Raw genomic sequence first — 22203 nt, 5'->3', positions numbered from 1 at the left:
TCGTGGTGCTGAGAAGAAAAAGAGACACCCATTTTAGAATTTCTATGTATTATTTTCGACTTGCTACCTGGTCGTCAGGACGGAACCCCATCGTAAATCGAGGAGAGACTGTAGTTCATGAAGCACAAGTCAACTTGTGGCATGGATGACTCATTAATGAGTAATACGGTTTAAAATCAAAAGATTTTCAGGGAATTATTCGTATATACGTACAAACACAGTATTTATAAAAAAATAATAATAATGATGGACCATCCAACCTTTTGCAATTTATAAATCTGTTATTTCTAATTTCCATTCATTTTCATGAATGTATTTTATAAATTTCGAGAAAAGGGCCCTAGCTTTTAATCCGATACAGCAATACACACACCTCCAACATTTATTATTATATATTCTCGTATGATCAGCCACTTATGGTGTATGCTTTGTCATTTATAATATAAAATATTAAATACTGTACTATGACATGTATAGAAAAATTACAAACTATTGCTTCATGGGTCCTCTGTGCGTGGGTGGCAGGAAGCTGAGACGCTCGGGATAACTTGGTCGGAGGCTCACGCGCTGTGATTGGCTAATGCTGTCATGTGACCTCTTGGGACATCTGTAATTGGCTAATGTATCTTGTAGATACACCTCAGGCTAGCCTCAGGGCAAGCTTAGTGCATAATTCTTTGTCACCAGCCCCCCTACAAGGTTCATCTGTTGCTCGCTACTGTTTTTTGTGCAGTTTGTTGTGCAGTACTGTACATAGGACACAATTAACCTACAACACAGCATTTAAGCCTCCCACACAGGGAGGTGCTACCGCCTGGGAAGATATTGGAAGCATAATGTGTTGTCTAATGGTAGAACCTGCTGTTATAAGGCATAACAAAAATTGTGACCAAGTCCCAGGTTGCTGATGTGACTTTCTGCCTCATTTACACACGGTTGCAGGGTCTCAATTGTTTCTCTTACTTTGACAACACAACATGCATACAGTACATCGTTTCTTAATATTGATTTTTTTTAAATTTTATTATTAATATTAATATTACTGTATTATTATTAGTAGTAGTAGTATACTGTAATATTTTATTTTATTTTTTTATTAGATTTTGTTAGTACAGTAGTTATTATTGTTATTATTATTATTATTATTATTATTATTATTATTATTATTATTGTTATTATTATTATTATATTTTTGCCCCCCAGGCCCTGATGTGGGTCATTGACCCGTGCCCGGGTGGGCTAATCCTTGTAAAAAAATAAATAAATAAAAAAAAAAAAAAAATAATAATAATAATAAATATTGTATTGTTAATGACAGTACAGTACAGTAGTTTGATGAATAGTACTGACAATTGTAGTACGCTATTATTCATCAAACGACTGTCATTGACGATGCAATATTGCTTATTTATTAATTACCGTATTTGCTGGTGTATAAGACACATTTTTATTTATTTCTTAATGCATCACAAATTACCCTGCATCTAATGCACCCGTTTTATGGATGGGAGGCCAAGCTCCATAGGCGGAGGTGCCTAGTTAGGGAGTCTGGGACGAGCAGTAGTCCACTAAGCACAAAACTTGTGTTACTAATAATATTACTAATAATAAAATACACCTAGACCCCGACTTACGACTACGTGGACTTACGACCGTCGGGACTTACGACCGCCTCAGATATAGATAAAAAAAAAAAAAAAATTTTTAAATGACACGCATTTTCTATACCGAAACGTTTCCAGTTAATGTAGTCTCCATGTATAATTAGAAAATTATGGGGGCCCCATGTGCATTCAGCTGACTACATTAAAGGTAAGTGCTCAGTCACACTGTAAACATTCCTTATTATTTATTACTTTCACTGTACTGTATCCATTCCTCATTATTCATTACTTTTACTGTACTGTATTTCATTGTAGATTATTTATTTAAAAAAAAAATAATAATAATAATTTTTTTATCTATGTCGGACTTACGACCTGGATTTGGGTCCCTAACCCCGTCGTAAGTCGGGGTCTAGGTGTACCGAAAAACAAGCCAATTCTCACAATCTATTATCACAAGCTTACGGCAAATTTGCTGAAGACGTAAATAATGGCTTAACGGCAGAGGGAAGCTCACAACATCTCACTGTACCTCCTTCCTCAGCATACGTAACCCACACAAGATACACGTCTTCCATCATTTAAGGACTGTATTACTTTTAAGAAATATTTGTTTATTATCTAAATGAAAAATGCTCCTAGAAAGATGAAGAAATGTTAACAGAAAGTTCAGCCGCCAGTCAGCCATTTGCAATGAGTCGATGACGCCAAAACAATAGCGATGGTGCTACACCCTGGTGGCCGATCATGGCAACACAAAACATCACAGACAAAAATACGAGTTTCACATCCTGTCGGTAATTCTCTGACCAGAGGTAGAGTTGGGTTAGTATAATATTACTATACTGTACTGTATATGATTTCCTACTTGATTCCAGTATACATTGTATTTACATGCACAAAATCATATGTTTCCCCCAACAAAACCACTTTAAAATCACTTTCAATAATTGTATGGCAAAACGTACTTAAAAAAAAAATTGCACAAAATATCCTTGTAAAATAGGGGTGCGTCTTATATGCCGGCAAATACGGTAATACCACAACACCACCCCCAGACACCCTAACACAACCCACACACCCCCATATTGTATGACATAAATTTATGCGTGGTTAACTACATGGTGGTGAATTAAAAGATCGGCTGTTGAGCATAGCGCCTGGCAATACTGGTGCATGTTACCACTCCTTTCCACTCCATCGCTCTTGTCACCCACACCTTTCAGCTTTCTCATTACACATTTTAAAATTTTATGTAACGTTATGTTGAAGGAATACAATGTGATAAGTGTAAGTACCGGGTATAAAAAATACTGTATTTTAGCCTTCCTGTTAATTCAAGACATCTTCAGGTCCTAATCCCCCACCCAACAGTGGGTGACCTGACATTGTATCAGGTCAGTAATATGAGAGCATTAATATCCCACCCTACCTCCACTTGACATTGTGTCAGGTCAGGTCAGCTAAATGAGACCCACTAATCCCCCACAGCTCTAATGGAGTGGAAACCCCCCACCCAGTCTTTGCTGTAACACACAGCTTCATTCATGACCATATCATGTTGAATTTTCCTTTAGACTTGGAAAACTCCCCAGCACACAGAAACATTCTGAGGATGTGGGCTGGTGTTTGTCTGTGCAAGATGCATAGTTCAGACACTTGGAAAGTTTTTTCTATTAACCGGAAATATTTCCGGGGATGGGTGATTTTCCGGGTTTGAGAAAGTCGTCTGGTTAGCCGGAAATCTCTCATCCCCGGAAGTGCGCTGCACCAATTGTTCCTGCTAATACATACATACATACATACAGTGCATACATACATACGGGAATTAGCCTACCCGGGCACAGGTTGAACGACCCACAACGGGGCCTGGGGGCCGAAAAAATAAGAACAGAAAGAGGTTTAAAAAGAAAAGAAAAGGTTATACTGTGTTAACTAAACTGTAGTACTGTATTTTTCTCTTGAATTCCTTTATCTCCTCCTTAAAGGCAAGCATTCTGTATGTTTGTAAGGAATTTGTCCCTTCATGTTCTTTTGTTGTTAAAAATTAGTTTACAATTCCTTACCACAAATTTAATGAATATTTATGAATATTATTTATATGAATTTTTTAATTATGTATGTGTTTGGTAAAGATTATTTGTGTCTTGAGTTTTTTCTAACTTTGTGAAAATACTTTTATTTTCATTAAATTGAAATTGGGCAAATTAGCTTAAAAATTATGCAGATTATGAAATCATGCATAATGCTTTAGCCAGTTAAAGCATTAAAGAGTTCAGTACAGTACCTGCTGCAGTTGAAATTTTGAAAATGCTTTAATAGTTGTTAGTGTGTGTGTGTGTTTATCTATTATGTCTTATTTAATGTCCTTACTTGAGTGAAATTACCTATGATAAGGTATGTGTGACATTTCAGTGATTACCAAATGTTTAATATATACATCCTGAATTAACAGATATGATCACATCCGCCCAGACCACCATAATCAATCAGATTATACTGAGCAAGAAGATCCTACTGGAGGTACCCCTTGCTCTCAGGCCATGTTGGATGGCAGATTTGACCTAAGACATCGAGATGGTCATCAAGAAACAAAAATGCAGTCTAGTCAACCAAGTGCACTTGGTGTAAGGTGAGGGCTGTTACTGTGTGTAGGCATATATCTATTTAAAAAGTAATATTTTATGCTTTTAAACATGGTCCCATGGCAGAACTTAACTCTTACCAGTATTCAGCAAACTACAATACACCTGTTCCAAATACTACTTATCTTTTTATTCTCAGTGGAAATTTCAAATTATATACAGTACTGTAGGCTCATCACTTTTGTTCCGCAAAAGTGATGAACATAGTTTACATGTTAAAAGGTCAATTGGTACTGGGCAAAACCTCTTCCACCCCCCACTTTTCCCCGATAAAGCACCCAAACTCTGCCTGAATTTCTGGATATATTTTAAAATTTATTATTAAGTTTACTTACACGACCTTTTTTAAACTCGCATCTTTCCCCATCACAGGAAATAGTATGTCCATGTAGAAATCTCGCCATCATTTAAGGGTAAAGCAACATCTCTCACACACACACACACCCACCCACTCACTCACTCTCTGTGTGTGTTCCATTTACATAAAATTGGGATTTCAGAATGATAGTAACTGCCTGTTCACTTCCTAGACCTCAATAACAGGAACGTGTGTTTACATTTACCATCCTAAATATACAATACAAATAATAATCTCACTTTATTATGAAAAAGAATAAACAATTATAGTCAAGTTAATATCAGTAAATGAATTAATGTCTTATTACCACTTTAAGGGCTTTGGTCACAGTAGGTATGGTTCACTGAACTTTTATTCTTGTAAACAAACTCAGGGTAGATGACATGCAGTGATGATGGTGGTACAGTACAGTAAGTACAGTAGAAGTCCAAAAATCCGGACTGCTTGGGGATTGGGTCGGTCCGGATTTTCGGATTTTCCAGATTCTCAGGCAGTACTTTTAAAATTAAAATTTAAGGAGGAATAAAGAAGAGATGAACAGGTACATTTTGATAGTTTATTCATTAGCAAATAAAGCATGCTTCATTTTTCAAAACGAGCAGTTTTAAAGAAAAATAAAGTCAACACGACAAAAATGTAAACAAACTGTCTAATACCATGACAAGTCTTGAAATTCCTAAGCCATCCATCACTAAATGTGCACTCTGATTCAATGTTCATTTGCTCCTTAAAAGACTTTGCTTTGGCAATAAGCATCGGTCCAGAAATTGCCATACCTTCTGATCGTTTTAACAAAAACCATTCGTGCAACACTTTATCCAAGATTTTTTAATTTGGGCCAATGTAAACTTTTTCTTTCAGCAATTTTAATGTAAGGCTCAGAAGAAGCTGTGAATTCTAGAATTTTATTCTTTGCCTCTTTTATATCATAAATTGTAGACTTTCCAATGTATGTTTCCATTAGAACAGCATTGCTCACATTACATTCTAGTTTCTTAATTATTTCAAGTTTGTCACTCAATTTCAATGTGTTCTTCTTTCTCTTCACACAATGAAGTTTATCTACTTTAGGGGCCATTATTATGGGCTTGTACTCTGTACATGGAAAGAGTAGGACTCAAAATTACATACGTTGTCACAGTTTGATTGCTTGTTTTAAAGTGTCGATCGTGTGGTCGTTTGTTGTCCCTGTGCAGCTGTGGCATTCACGCATGCACACATACACACAAAAGATTTATAGTGCCTCAAATTTTACATTTCAGTTCAAGCTAATTACAAAACTAACAAAATTAGCTACCTATAATTTACAATTACTTTTATTATTAGAATTATGTAAATTAATTTTTTAAAGCAACTCCATTCATTAACATAACCCACAAAAGCCCGCTAAATTTAAAAAGTTTGAGTTTTCGAAAAGTCCGGATTCTCGGGTGGTCTGGATTCCTGGCATCCGGATTTTTGGACTTTTACTGTATGTACTAATGGTAATTTTGACTTAGGGTACTTCTTTGTTTATTTATTGTTGAATTAATTTTGAATGAAGTTTGGATGCTTTTTTATTTTATGTTTGTTTGTTTTTATTTGCAGGGCATATTATATAGTAACCTTTATCGCAAAACTTTCTATAACGGTGGAATTTTTGGCTGTACAGTATGATGAACCTGGGTACTAAAATACAATTTCCATAAGTGAGAAATTCCATGTACAGTGGTGCCGTGTATCGAGGACTTCCAACAATAATTTTCCTTTGACCTATCTCAGGTACTGCTTGCATCAACTCATCCCAGAACTTGTCCCTTCTCTTCCTCACTTAGTCCAACCTTGTGGGGTACAGGTATATGCAGATATAAGTCACCAGATTCTTGCCCAACAGAAGCTTCAAAACATTTATAGGAATTAATTCATGCAGTAAAGAATAAAATAGTACAGTGGTCCCTCGGTTAACGAGCTCCTCGGTTAACGAGATTTCAATTAACGAGTTACCTCCCATAAGATTCTAAACTTCTGTTAACGAGCAATCCCTCGATTAACGAGTTTCTTACGAGCCGACCTCAACATGTTTTCGCTTGCACTTGGCGGTCAACCAGCTGTAGTATTAGTCCGCCAATACAGTAATCGGTTCTAGGGCTTAAATTCCTTACTATTTTATTAAATATCAAGAAGTTTATACTATTCAATAATTTTAAAAGTTTAATATTAAATTTTTTAGTCATTTTAACAAATATTGAACATAATTGAAGGTAAGGTCACTAGTTTCTGGCACGCCATCCAGCCTGTGAACACACCAAACAAGCATTGGTCTCTCTCTGTTTTCAGTGGAGGTAACATCTTGCTTGAGACTCTTCAACTAAATGCTTTTTTTCTGTGTTTCCAAGCAAATTATTGGTCATTTTGAAATTTATTTTACATATTGACAATAAATAGTGCAGTGCAGTGTTATTTTAAAGAAAATATTCTTTATTTACAGCTAGTTTAAACTTAAAAGATAATGTGTTGACATTGTTTGAATCCAGCATGGGGCCTAAGAGATCAAGAAAATCGATTTCAATCCAAACCAAGCAGGAAATTATTAAGAAACATGAAGAAGGCATTAGAACAAATGCGTTATAGAATATGGCATGTCGACATCAACTTTGTCAACAATTCTTGCACAGAAAGACAAATTTAAAGAAGTGAAAGTGAGAGACAAATCTACCAGAGTGTTTAAAGGTAGAGTCCTAATTTCAGAAACAGAGAGGTTACTTCTCATCTGGATTCGGGAAAAAGTGATGAAAGGTGATTCAGTTTCTACTGAATTCATTTGTGAAAGAGCCAGGGAGATTTACGAACATTTAAAGACAGATCAACCTGGTTCTTCAGGCACAGAATTTGAAGATTTTCGGGCCAGCAAAGGCTGGTTCAAAAAATTTAAGAAAGGAAGTGGCATTTTCAGTGTTATTAGGCATGGCGAGGCTGCTAGTGCTGATAAGGAAGGGGCAGCAAAGTGTTTAGTGGAATTTAAAGAACTGATGGAAGAAAATTATTTTCCACAGCAAGTGTTCAGTGTGGATGAAACTGGGCTGTTCTGGAAAAAAGATGCTCAAAAGAACATTCATCACCAGAGATGAAGCCTCTTTACCTGGGCATAAACCCATGAAAGACCGTTTCACTCTATTGCTTGGTGCCAATGCTTCAGGGGATTTCCGACTGAAGCCTATGCTTGTCTACCACTCTGAAAACCCCAGGGTGTTCAAGCAACAGAAAGTGGTAAGAGCAAAGCTTGGAGTTTATTGGAAGTCCAACCGTAAGGCATGGGTGACAAGACAGCTCTTTAATGAATGGGCTGTTGAGGAGTTTTGCCCTTCTGTCAAGAGCTACCTAACCACCAATAAACTCCCTTTAAAGGCTCTTCTCCTCATGGGTAATGCTCCTGGTCATGACCCTGACCTTGCCAGAACTTTGGAGTATCAATTTGACTTTGTGAAAGTGTTGTTTTTGCCTCCCAACACTACATCAATCATACAGCCAATGGACCAGAATGTGATCAGCAACTTCAAGAAGTTGTACATGAAGAAAATGTTTAGGTGGTGTCATCAGGCAACTTCCAATGATCCTGAACTAACACTGAAACAATTCTGGAAGACACAATTCAACATCCTGGAGGCTGAAAAATTGGTTGTGTCATCATGTCAAGAAGTCTCCACTAGGTCCCTCAATTCTTCATGGAAAGCACTGTGGCCATCAGTAGTCCATGATTTTGAGGGATTTCAGAATGACACAGAGTTGGACCAGGGGATTGCATCCATTGGCCAGTCATTGGGCCTTGAAGTGGAAGAGGATGATGTCGAAGAGCTTGTGATGTTTCATGAGGAGGAACTTACTCCTGATGACTTGAAGCAACTGGATGAGATGTTAGAGGCTGACAATGGTGAGGAGGAAATGGAAAGTGATCACCATATGTCAACTTCAGAGTTTAAAGATGTGATTTACCACTGGGAGAAGTTCAGGGAACTGGCTTCAAAGCACCCAGATGTGGAAAAATCTGAACTAACTTTGTGTCATGTTGAAGACACAATGGTCTCCTTTAAACATAAGTTAATGGTGAGGAGGAGAGATGCCCCACAGACCACAATTGACACTTTCTTCAGTGAAAGGCAGAGGGAACAAGATGCTATCCCTCAGCCTTCCACTTCAAGAAGGAGAGAGGATGATGCTAGCCCTCAGCCTTCCACTTCAAGAAGGAGAGAGGATGTTCATGGTGGAGAATCTGTCAGTCCAGAGGTTCCTCACATTTTCATGGAAGGTGACTCACCTTCCAAGAAGCAGTAAAATGCTTCTCCTCCACCTCCACTTCCTTCTCTTCTCCCTTCTCCTCCTCCACCTCCCACTTCAAATTCACATCAGCATCCAGGAGCCTTCTACATACACACCTCAAAGTAAGTGTAATTTTCTACCTTTTTTGTTGAATTTAGGCAATTTTCGGTGAGCTGGAACCAATTGCCCAAAAACCCATTGAAATAATGGTTTCGGTTAACGAGATTTTCGGTTAACGAGCAACCTGCTGGAACGGATTGTGCTCGTTAACCGAGGGACCACTGTACAGTAATTTTGAGAGGGAAATGAAATAAATGTGAAAAAATATTTTGTTGCTGACTTTAGGCATGCTTACAAAAATAGTGTCTAGATATAACTACTGATGAAGAAATAAGGAGTGTACATGTACAAATAGGTAAGGACATTTTTCCTGAAAATACTGTACTGGGTAGTATGTCAGGGCCAACATGCTTAGATTGTATTGTATCACTTTCATAAATTTGGTAGTGTCGTAGCAGTCTTTGACCTGTAGTATCAATCTCTTATTGCTGGAAGTATTGAAGCTAAGAATGACGAGGCTTCTTTAAATACAGAAGTACAGTCGTAGTCAAAAGTGATTATCAACTCCTCCTACTACCATATCTGCGGCGAAGGGGGAGGTATTGATGGGGGGAGAGCTATTGGTGGCGGGCCCATGTAAGGTAGGAGGGTGCAAGTCAAGGGCCACATACATAGTAAGAGTGTATGTGATATTAGAATTATCTTTAACATCAGAAGGTGTTAAGGTTGGTGGATATAGCTTGATGTTGACTGCCTTAATGACCCTGGCATTTGATAGGTCTAATGCCCAAATAACCAACAGATGTCCAGTGAGAGACTGGAGATGGTTGGTCAACAGACGTCTTCCTGCTTTATACACCTTGGCTGGGGTTCCATCAGTCCCTGAGGCTTTATTATTTTTCATCTGTTTGATGATAAAAGCTGCCTGATCCAGGGATGGAGGATAACTGAGGTGGGTTAGCTCTGGATACTGAGGGACCTGCTAGGTAATCAGGACATCCACATTGGTGTTTTGGTTAAGCAATGAATGGTAGTGCTCTTTCCAGTGCTGAAGGATGCCTTAATCGTCTTTAATTAGGGAGTTACCTTCGGATGAACGGAGGGGGACTGCGCCATGAGTGATTTACCCATAAAATGTTTTAGTGGAATTTAAAAATTTGTGCATCTTGTGCTGATATGCAAATTTTTCTGTTTCACATGCTTTATTTTTAAGCCAGTCATTCTTGAGATTGCGAAGTTTGTGCTGGGCCACCACTTTCTTCTTGCGGTAGGTATCAGCTTTGGTCTGAGACCGAGGGTTGTTCTGCCAGTCAGTTAAAGCGGCACGTTTATCCTCAACGATTACATTGATTGACGGGTCATTTTCATCAAACCAGTCCTGGTGTATTCTCTCGATCTGGCTGAGGGTCTCTCTGCAGGTTTTTGAGAATATCCCATTCGACACTGGGATTTGGGTTATTTGTTGTCGAGTTGTTTATCAGCTTCTGTTCGAGCTGCTCTCTGAAAGTATGTGCTACCACTGGATCCTCGAGATGCTCAGTGTTGAAATCTTTTCTGTAGGCTTGCTGCCTTCGCTGTTTTGGTGCGACGTGAAGTGATAGCTTGGCTCTGACGAGCCGATGATCAGTGTTGCAGTGGTCTGAGCCGTGCATGGCTCGGGCGATGAGGACAACTCGGCGATCTCTTTTTCTGACAATGATGTAGTCAACGAGATGCCAATGTTTGGATCGTGGGTGTTGCCACGAACCCTGGAACTTGTCCTCCTGCCTAAACAAGGTATTGGTGATAGTGAGGTTGTGTGCATCACACTTGCTGAGAAGGTGTAGGCTGTTGGGATTGCAATTGCCCAGTCCATTTCTCCCTATGGTTCCCTGCCATATGTCAACATCTCTGCCAACTCGGCCATTGAAGTCACCAAGGAGCACAACCTTATCTTCTCTGGGGGTAGAGGTTAGCACTCTGTCGAGGCCGGCATAAAAGGCCTCATTGATGTCATCCTCTGCATCTAGTGTTGGGGCGTATGCACTGATGAAAAAGACATGACTTGAATGATTCACTGGGACTTGGGGTGTCATGAGGCGCTCGTTGATCCCAATAGGTATTTCAGTTAGCCTATGTAGGATGCGTTGGCGAATGGCAAAGCTAACTCCATAAATGCAGTTTCTCTCCGCAGCAGGCTTACCTTTCGAGAAGAAGGAATAGCCAGACCCCTGTTCTGTGAGTTGACCCTCGTCTGGGAGCCGGGACTCTAATGGCTGCTATGTCGATGTTATACCTAGCCAGCTCTTTTTCCACAAGGGCAGTTCTTCTTTCAGGATGCTCATTTGTGCCAGTATCCAGAAGGGCCCTGACATTCCATGCAGCGACCGAAAGAGGGAGGTTGTATAGTTTGGATTTGTGATTATGATTGTGTTTTCGACCACATAAGGATGACCTTACTGGGTGCGGTTGCCCACCACCACTATGAACAACAACTCATCAACAACACTCACCTTCACCAACAACACTCGCCACCCCCATCAACACTCGCCACCCCCATCAACACTCGCCACCAACAACAACACTCAACATCATTACCACAAAACCACCAACAACAACACTCACCACCACCACCAACAACAACACTCAACATCATTACCACAAAACCACCAACAACAACTCTCACCACCACCACCACCAACAACAACACCACCAGCAACAACAACACTCAACATCATTACCACAAAACCACCAACAACAACACTCACCACCACCACCACCAGCAACAACAACACTCAACATCATTACCACAAAACCACCACCAACAACAACAACAACAATAACAACAACACTCAACAATAACAACAACACTCAACAATAACAACAACACTCAACCTCATTACCACAAAATCACCAACAACAATAACAACAACACTCAACCTCATTACCACAAAATCACCAACAACAACACTCACCACCACCACCAACAACAACAACAACAACAATAACAACAACACTCAACATCATTACCACAAAATCACCAACAACACTCACTACTACCACCACCACCAACAACACTCACTACTACTACCACCACCAACAACAACTACACACACCTTCACCACTGACAACACTCACCACCATCAATAATAATACTCACCACCACCACTTATAACATCACTCACCTCTACCACCACCAACAACACTCATCACCACCACCACCACCAACAACAACAGTACTCACCACCAATAACAACAACAGCACTCACCACCAAAAACAACAACAGTACTCACCACCACCAACAACAATAGTACTCATCGCCAACAACAGTACTCCTCAACACCACTCGCCACCAACAACAACACTTGCCATCACCAACAACAATATTACTCACCACAACACTCACCACCAATAACAACTATCACCACCACCAACAACAACACCACTCACCACCACCAACAACAACAACACCACTCACCACCACCAACAACACTCACCACCACTATCAACAATAACACTCACCACCACTACCAACAACAACACTCATTGCCACCAACAACAACACCGCTCGCCATCACCAACAACACTCACCACCACTCACCATCACCACCACTGCCAACAACAACACTGCCACTAACAACAAGAACAACAACACCAGTGGTCCTGTAGTTTGGCTCCTGTGGAACCATGTTATGGAACCCACAAGGGTTTAATAGAAAATTGTGAATTATTTAAGGATTCTTTGAAAGAGTGAAATTAATGAAAATATGTGATAACTTGATACAACAGAGAGAGAGAGAGAGAGAGAGAGAGGGTTTTTTTTTTTTATCCCCTCTTCTCAGCGTACCAGCCATTCGGGCTATCCAGTGGTAGTACAAGGAGGAAACCCGGGACCAGGGAACCTGTGATATTTGGCGGGGATCACACTGGATAACGCCTTTCTCATGTGTGTCCGGGCTGAGGATTGAGCCCTTGACATATTGGTGAGTTACGCGTGTTACTTGGGGTGTGGGTGGTGTTGGGGTGTGTGAGTGGTGTTGGAGTGTGTGAGTGGTGTTGGGGTGTGTGAGTGGTGTTGGGGTGTGTGGGTGGTGTTGGGGGACTGTGGCTACTGTTTGGGGTAAACAGAGTGCTTGGAGCTGATTGGCTGAGTGAATGAAAATACAGAGAGTTGCTCTTGGTGTGTTATGAGTATTCAAACTTGTGACTCCAAGTTGCAAGCAAGAGTGCTATAACAAAACATTGCTGTACAGGGTAGTGCTAACCTGGGTATTACTGTACAGTACAGGTATATATTATTTTATGTACAAAGAATAAGTTCCTCCATATGCAAACCTCCCATCATCCCATGTGGGTGTTGTGACCTTCCTTAAGGTAATGTACCGAAGTTGAACAGTATTTTATTCATTCTTTCATGTGTTAGGTAGTAAATTAGAGTACTGTAGTTGTGTATGATTTATCATTAGTGAGGTAGGTTTGTTCTTGTTTGTGAAATGATTTTTTTTTTGAGGTATGATATTGAGGTATATTATTTTGTCATTGGGGAACTGAATCCTGAATCCTATTTTCACCACATGTTATTTTATTCGAGAATCAAAATTCACCTAATTAAATTTTTTTTTTAATTTAACCCATTCAAATCTCAAGGAATACCTGTACAGTGAAAAAAATTAAATCCATCCATCTTTCATGAATTTCCCTGCTTTCTTCTATCCCCTCCCTCTCTGATAAGGAACTTTGCATCACATCACCCCCCCCCACCCCAGCAAACGGCCCTCCTTCAAGTCGACCATTCCCCCTCTCCACCCCATCTGACTTACCATGCAGAAAGGACCCGGCCAGGTGTGGGGGTTAGGTGGTGGAGTGGGCAATTACTTTTGACTGCGACTATACATCATGTTATAAATATGTGTCCGTGGTACAGTCTCTCAGTGTATAGCATGAATCTCAAAGTGTATTCTAGTTGCAGCAGAGGGGAAAGGGTATGAGAGATATTATTAGATAAATGTATTATAGATATTTATGTATCTGATTATTCTGATTTTCCCATTTTTCATTCCTTCATTCCTTTTCAAGTGTATTAAAGAAAGCCACTTTATTATTATTCATTTTCAGTGTACATGCCAAGGAATTCATATATAATCCTCCAAGTGGCCCACCTGCTACTAGTGGTACCAGAAGTTTGGGCACCACCACCAGTAGTAGCAATAGCACCAATAATAACAGCAGCAGCAGTATTTTACCAAGATTGAGCAGTAGACAAAAGAGTTTAGAGAGTTCATGTGGAGAGAGTCCTGCACCATCATCATGGGTGGATGCTCCTGAATTTGTACCTAGATTTGCCAAAGATAATATTTCTAAGCGTAAGTACTGAAGTTTATTCAATGCACTTTCAGAATTCACTCACAGAAATATTTGATTACAGTACAGTATTCATTTAGTTGCTATGGCTTTGCCTGGCTGTATTGTAATTAAAAATGTTATAAAATTGTATCTCATTAGCTTGTTACTGATCCAGGGAAACTTGGCAAAAAATTCTGTAGAACTTGTTGCAGAAAGTTAAATTGTCAGATATTCATTTTTTTTCTGATATTTTATTTTATTTTATTTTTTATTTTTATTTTTTTTATAATGCTCCCACTGTGTAGCATTGTCGGTAATACTGCTTTGCTCTGTAGCTACGGTAGTTGTATAACTAACACTTCAAGAGTTTTTAATGTATTGTTAAAGCAATTCGTAATTGTTGCATGCATACTATACATGCGTGGGATATGATGTTGTTAAATAAATTTTTACTCAAAATAACACGTTTTGAACTTAGCCTATATTCAGATACGTACTTTTTACCCATTTGGGTTAATAGTTTAAATAATTAAATCTATCAGTTTTCAATTTATTGCTTGGAAACTTTACTGTATATATATATATATATATATATATATATATATATATATATATATATATATATATATATATATATATATATATATATATATATATATATATATATATATATATATATATATATATATATATATATATATATATATATATATATATATATATATATATATATATATATATATATATATATATATATATATATATACATACATATATATATATATATATATATATATATATATATATATATATATATATATACATATATATATATATATACATACATACATACATACATATACATACATACATATATATATATATATATATATACATATATATATATATATATATATATATGTATGTATGTATATATATATATATATATATATATATATATATATATATATATATATATATATATATATATATATATATATATATATATATATATATATATATATATCACACATATATACATATACACTGAACAGTCAGTTTATCATGTAATTTTTAGCATTCAGGAACTAGAAAGTTACCTAACTCCTTTGCCAGGATGCTAGTTCATCAATGGGTTATTCTGCCATCAGCAAGTGCACTCAATGATAAATATATCCATATACAGTACAGTACTACTGAGTGCACAAGGGCTAGTATTTAATAAGGAAACCCAGTTCACTGTGCAATGTAGGATGCAAATATTATTTGTACTCAGACTTTCTTGTCTATCATTGAAATTTAAATTGTGATTTAGTCACTTACAGTAGTTCCATTTCCAGTTTGGATGTGTGGTAAGTTTAATGATAATGATGAATCAAATTTCATACAAGTATGTGTTTTGAATTGTCAGTTTTAATAGCTGTATTTATCTCCAAGTTTTAGTTGGTGTGATCAGTAGTTTTGTTTGTTTGATGTGATGAGTTCACATGGTAATTTAGGGAACCATCGTCACTGATGACCTATTGAAATTTTCATGGCTTAGGTATTTAGTATTGTGCTAGTGTGAATTATACCAAGTCAGGTGGTTTTAGTTTGGTTCCCTTTCAATATAGTGTGTTCTTTAATGCCACACATTGAAAAATGTCTAGATTAAAGTTTCCTTGTCATTATAAGGAAAGAGAGAGTTGCTGCTATATCAAAGGTCTCATTGCATATCAGTAGTGAATCCTTTGAGAGTTTACAGGGTACCTATGGCTACCTGATCACTAAAACCAGAGTACAATAATGTGCATAAAAAAGGTTATTATATTTAAATTTTTGGAATGGGTTTCCATAGAACCCTAGAAATACTTTTATTTTCATGCATACAAGCCTGTTCCTGGCTTTTCAGGTTCTGATTTTCTGAGTATGTATAAGGACAGAACCCAGTTCTCTGCTCCATTTGGGAATCAAACCCATTGCAGTTTTCTTTTTGGGGCTGTCCCACTCTGAATTTGTATTTCTGTGCTCATCATCATTATAGGTATCACTGTTTTATGGCCATTTTCCAGCGTGTGAGTTAGCTGTGATTACCTGACAGTTTGATGTCCCAAGTGCCATCAAGGAAATTTGAAGCAAGTTTTATGACTAGATACCCATCCTACTGCCAACAAACTTTTACTGAGTGGGAACTGGTCATTATAATGTAGACTTCAAAGTGCCCTTTAGCTGGCAAGGCAGGGTTGCTAACTTTCAGAGGTAATCAAAGATTACCCGCCAATTTTTTTGCTCAATAAGGGGGCCATCATACAAAGATGCTCAGATAACTCTGAAACACAATGGAGAGAGAGCCTAGTATATCTCAAGGTTGCAGCGACCAAAAACAGCCGAAGGCAGATAATGGTAAACACAATTACTGTATACTGTATAGGATTTGAATGAAACTTCTCATATTGAGGACCTACTAGGACTGTATCTAGATGGTGGTGATAGTGATATGGACTGTAAAATACTAGATGAGTACTCACAACTTGTTTTTTCTCTCCTCTCCTTGACATCTGATGCCTTCTGTTTCAACTTTATAAATTTTCGAAAAATACTTACACAATGGGATCACTCAGCCTAAAGATGTAGCATTGACTGGGCTAATTCACCATTTTCAAATGAGAGCTTTATCATAAATTTAAAAGTATTCCAATTGGGAAAATGTGTGAATTAAGACACTCACTAAACTTTATTTAATTCTATGGATCCTAAGCTATGTGAATAGGCTAGGTTCTATGAAAGCCCTTCAAGCATTGATTAATTGGATGGAAATAATGCAGTACTGTAAGCCGAGCTTACTGCTGTTTTTAGTTTTATTTTTGAGCTTTACACAATTACAAAAACATTATGTAAGGTGTTAGACCTAAAAACAACGATACACTAAATAAAATATGTTCTCCACTGCATGCTTGATCTGAGCATGCTTGAATATTGTGGCAATGGTAGAAAAGGGCCGTTTAGGTCTCCCGATTTTAGTTAGAGCCTTCCCCCATTCATAACACTTGAATATCTCAAGCTTGGCATCAAGCGTCACAGGCTTGTGGGATCTCTTGGGTGATCGTGGAGGCTGCAGAAGGAGCGTGGGAGGATATTGGTGGGGTGACATCATGTGCCTAGAGTGAGAATATGTTCCTAAAATGGCTGGCCACCTGACTCCTGGGCTGTGCATCATGCAATTTGATTTTTCTTTCAGATCATCATTTGGATAAGTGAATGTTACCTTGGCTAGCGAGATGAGGTGCAAGAATAGAACGTTCAAGAAAGCTGATATTCGATAAAAGATCATTCTGATAGCGAGGGATAACTGTATTCGTACATTAATCAATTACAGGATTAAATTTTTTCTCCAAAGCTAGATTTTGCCTTAGAAGTTTAGGATTGATTTGATCTGGGGAGAAGATGAGAAATAACTGGTTTTGTTGTAGTTAAATTCATAGGTTAGTGACTATACCCATTAAAATAGCGACGATTTTTTTTTTCCCTTAGCATTAGGAAAGGAGTTTTGTGTATTCATAACGTAAGTATGGAAATTTATGTTATAGCATTAAAATAAAAGTTTCTTTTCATAATGTACAGGGGAACCTACGAATAAGTATACACACTGTAGCTGTAAGGTCGAAAATGTGTGTGTAACGTTGAAACTAGCATCCAGATACATGATGACTCAGCTCCCCCACCTGTTATCTCTAATATTTTCTGTTTCCCTTTTATTCTTCTATTTACTCCTCTTCCTTCCTTTACTAATCCAAACATCAGTAAAAAAAAAAAAGTAGGTTAAGAAAAGTGGGAGGAGGAGGAGGAGGAGCTGTCACGACAACTACAATCCCATTAGGCAAAAGTTTACTACCATTGGATACAATATATTACATGTAATATAAACACAAGACACTAGTACAACATTCACAACAAATGTATTTATGACATATATGTAGGAATAAAACATAAATTACAGGTCATTTTGTAATTTTGTCTGTTCTGTTCAGGACAGTGTGACCAAACATTTTGTCTCAAACCTGAACCGTAGGTGTATACTTACTCTTGTGGCCGACTGTACATGGAATATGTAAGAAGCTAATAGTGAATGTAAAGGAAATTAATTATTAATCTGTTTTGATAGAATGATATACAGTAGATGTGTTGGTTAAAGTGAATGCCAAAAGAAAGAAGATGTTACAGATTGGGACAGGGTGAGTAGATGAGGGTTGAAAACAGGTAAGAAATGGGGAGATAGAGCTAAAAGAATGGTTGCGTGTATGATGAACAAGTAGCAGCAGTGTTAGCTGGGTGTAAAATTAGTAGAATGCTGTGACAAAATGTAAAGTTAATAAGCGCCCAATATCAGGAGGTGCTGAGTTACAGAACAGAGGAGTGAATAAAATGTGTTAAGTTTTAGGGTTACTGTGATAAGAAATAGCAGAAGAGGTATAACAAAAATAAAAAAGGCATAAAAAGTAAGGAATAGTCTCATGGTACAAGGAAGAAAATTAATGGAAAGAAATCTAGGGTGAACAGCAAACCCCCGATATAACTGATTAATTAGGGGGAAGAAGCTGATCTGTTAAAGCCGAAAGTCCATTATATCTGAATGCAGAATAATAATAGACTTGGTCCATTATATGCCAACATAGTGTGAATTGACCATGTGGGTCATTTCCCCCACACCACCACTTGCCACCGATAACACTACCACCATCAACACTACCACCACCAACACTCACGACCATCAACACTTACCACCACCAACATTCACCATCAACATTCACCACCATCAACACTCACCACATTCAACACTTACCTACATCAACACTCACCAACATCAACACTCCATACCATCAACAAACAGTTACCACCATGAACACTCACCACCATCAACACTCACCACCATCAACACTCACCAACCTCACCACCAACAACACTCACCACCATCAACACTCACCACCATCAACACTCACCACCATCAACACTCCACCATCAACAGTTACCACCATCAGCACTCACCAACCTCACCACCATCAACACTCACCACCACCAACCTCGACCATCAACACTTACCACCACCAACATTCACCATCAACATTACCACCATCAACACTCTACATTCAACACTTACCACCATCAACACTCACCAACATCAACACTCGCCACCATCAACAAACAGTTACCACCATGAACACTCACCACCATCAACACTCACCCATCAACACTCCCAACACTCACCACCAACAACACTCACCCACCATCAACTCACCGCCATCAACACTCACCACCATCAGCACTCCACACATCAACAGTTACCACCATCACTCACAACCTCCACCACCATCAGCACTCACCACCATCCACTCACCACCATCAACACTACCAACACTCCACCACCATCAACTTCCTACTACCATCCTCACCACATCAACACTCACCACCATCAGCACTACATACCATCAACACTTACCATCAACACTAGCCTACCTCAACACTCATCACCATCAGCACTCTCTCAACACTCACCACCATCAACACTACAACCATCAATACTCACCACCATCAACACTCACGCATCAGCACTACCACTACCAACCTCACCACCATCAACACCACCATCAACACTCCACCACCATCAACCTCACCACCATCAACACTACCACTACCAACACTCACCACCACCAACACTCACCTATCAACACTTCCCCTTACCATCAACTTTCATCAACACTCACCACCATCAACACCACCACCATCGCCTCACCACCATCAACACTCACCACCATCAACACTCACCACCATCAGCACTCACCACCATCAACACTCGCCACCTCAACACTCACCACCATCAACACTCCTACCATCAGCACTCACCACCATCAACCTCCCCACCACCATCAACGCACTCCTGCCACCATCAACACTCACCACCATCAGCACTCCACCACCATCAGCCTCACCATCAACACCACCACCATCAACACTCACCACCATCAACACTCACCACCATCAACCTCCCTACCTTTAACACTCACCACCATCAACACACCACCACCAGCACTCTGCACCAACATTTGGTGTGTGATCGCACTCACCACCATCAGCACTCGTCATCAACACTCCACCACCATCAACTTCACCTGCATCAGCACTTACCACCTCATCAACACTACTTACCATCAGCACTCTGCCATGGCCACCATCAACCTCCACCACCATCAGCACTTACCACCAGCACTCACACCATCAACACTCACCACCATTAACACTCATCCATCAACACTCACCATCAACATCTACCTCAACACCACCACCATCAACGCTACCACCACAGCTACTCACCACCATCAACACTCACGTTCACCATCAACACTCACCTCCCATGCTGCTCACCACCATTACGCTCACCACCATCAGCATGCCATCATCAACACTCTTTTGACTCACCGATCAGCACTCCTACCATCAACACTCACCACCATCAACACTTTACCTGCCCCTTTTCTGCACCATCAACACTACCATCAACCTCTACCATCAACACTCAACACCGTCAGCACTACCACCGTCAGCACTACTGCCACCAGCACTACCACCGTCAACACTGCACCATCAACACTGCTGCCACCAGCACTGCCACCATCGGCACTACCGCCATCCAGCACTGCCACCACCAACTTTTACCACCATCAACGCTGCCATCCCGCCAACGCTACCGTTCACCAGCTCTACCGCCAAGCACTACCTGCATCAGCTGTACCACCATCGGCATTAGCGCATCATTGCTCACCACCATGGACCATCAGCACTGCCACCAACATCACTCCATCAGCTTTTCTGCCACATCAACACTGCTGCATCTTCTACCGTCAGCACTGCTACCAACTGTCACCGCCATGTGGTGGTGTCCGCCAGCACTACTGCCGCCAGCACTCATCGTGCTCTTCCACCAGCATTACTGCCATCGTCAGCGTGCTGCGCACCGCACTGCGTCAGCACTACCTGTAGCGCTACCAGCGGCACTGCACCATCAGCACTGCCACCAGCATCCTACCATCGCTCTGCCACCAGCACTGCCACCAGTGTCAACACTACCATCAACGCTCTTGCATCAGCTTTTCTACCTGACCTACCACAGCTTTACCGCCATCAGCCTACCATCAACATCACTACTACCATCAGCACTTACCTGCGTTCACTACCAGCATCAACACTGCACCACCAGCGCTACGCTCAGCACTACCACCATCGCTCACCATCAGCGCTGCCACCGTTTTTTGTGCCATCAACACTGCTGCTTACCTGCACTGCATCAGCACTGACCCATGGCCTGCATTGGCTTCGTGCCGCCTGCTTCGCTACCGTCTTCTCGCGCCTGCAACACTACCGCCGCAAGCACTGCCATCAGCACTACCAGTGCCAGCACTGCCGCCGTTTTGTGTTTGGTTTTGTTGTGTGGTTGTCATCAACACTACCACCGTACCAACAGCCTGCCACCACCAGCACTGCCACCATCAACACTCACCATCTGCACTACTGCAATAACGCTACTGTGTTTTCACCATCAACACTACCACCATCAGCACTCCTACCACCAGCGCTCCACCATCAACACTGCCACCACCCTTTTCTACCACCAGCACTACTCACCTACTTTTCTACCATCAGCACTCACCATCCAACTTTCACCGTCAACACTACCCATCGCTTTTCTACCATCAGCTCTACATCATCTTCACTTCTACCATCAGCACTCTGCCATCGCTTTTCTACCTGTTTTCTAACATCAATACTCACCACCAGCACTACCTGGTCAGCGCTCACACCACCGCCTCGCCTACAGCGCTCCCCGCCCTTTCTGCCATCTTCTTTACCATCGGCTCTGCCATCGGCTCACCATCAGCACTAACCACCATC

General features: G+C 39.9%; 1 protein-coding gene across 1 annotated transcript in view; it reads left to right on the top strand.

The window, feature by feature from the left end:
• LOC121854324 (probable E3 ubiquitin-protein ligase makorin-2) overlaps positions 1 to 14303 on the top strand; it is a gene marked incomplete at its 3' end in the record, with an annotated part of 32775 nt that extends 18472 nt beyond the window's left edge. The window contains 2 exon segments of the mRNA XM_042348921.1: positions 4060 to 4236; positions 14056 to 14303. Of these exon segments, the coding sequence (XP_042204855.1) occupies positions 4060 to 4236; positions 14056 to 14303 (425 nt within the window).
• Positions 14304 to 22203: the final 7900 nt, after the last annotated feature.

Source organism: Homarus americanus, unplaced genomic scaffold (assembly GCF_018991925.1).
Source record: "Homarus americanus isolate GMGI-L3 unplaced genomic scaffold, GMGI_Hamer_2.0 scaffold54443, whole genome shotgun sequence".
Lineage (NCBI taxonomy): Eukaryota > Metazoa > Arthropoda > Malacostraca > Decapoda > Nephropidae > Homarus > Homarus americanus.
This window is presented reverse-complemented; position numbering and strand designations above follow the sequence as displayed.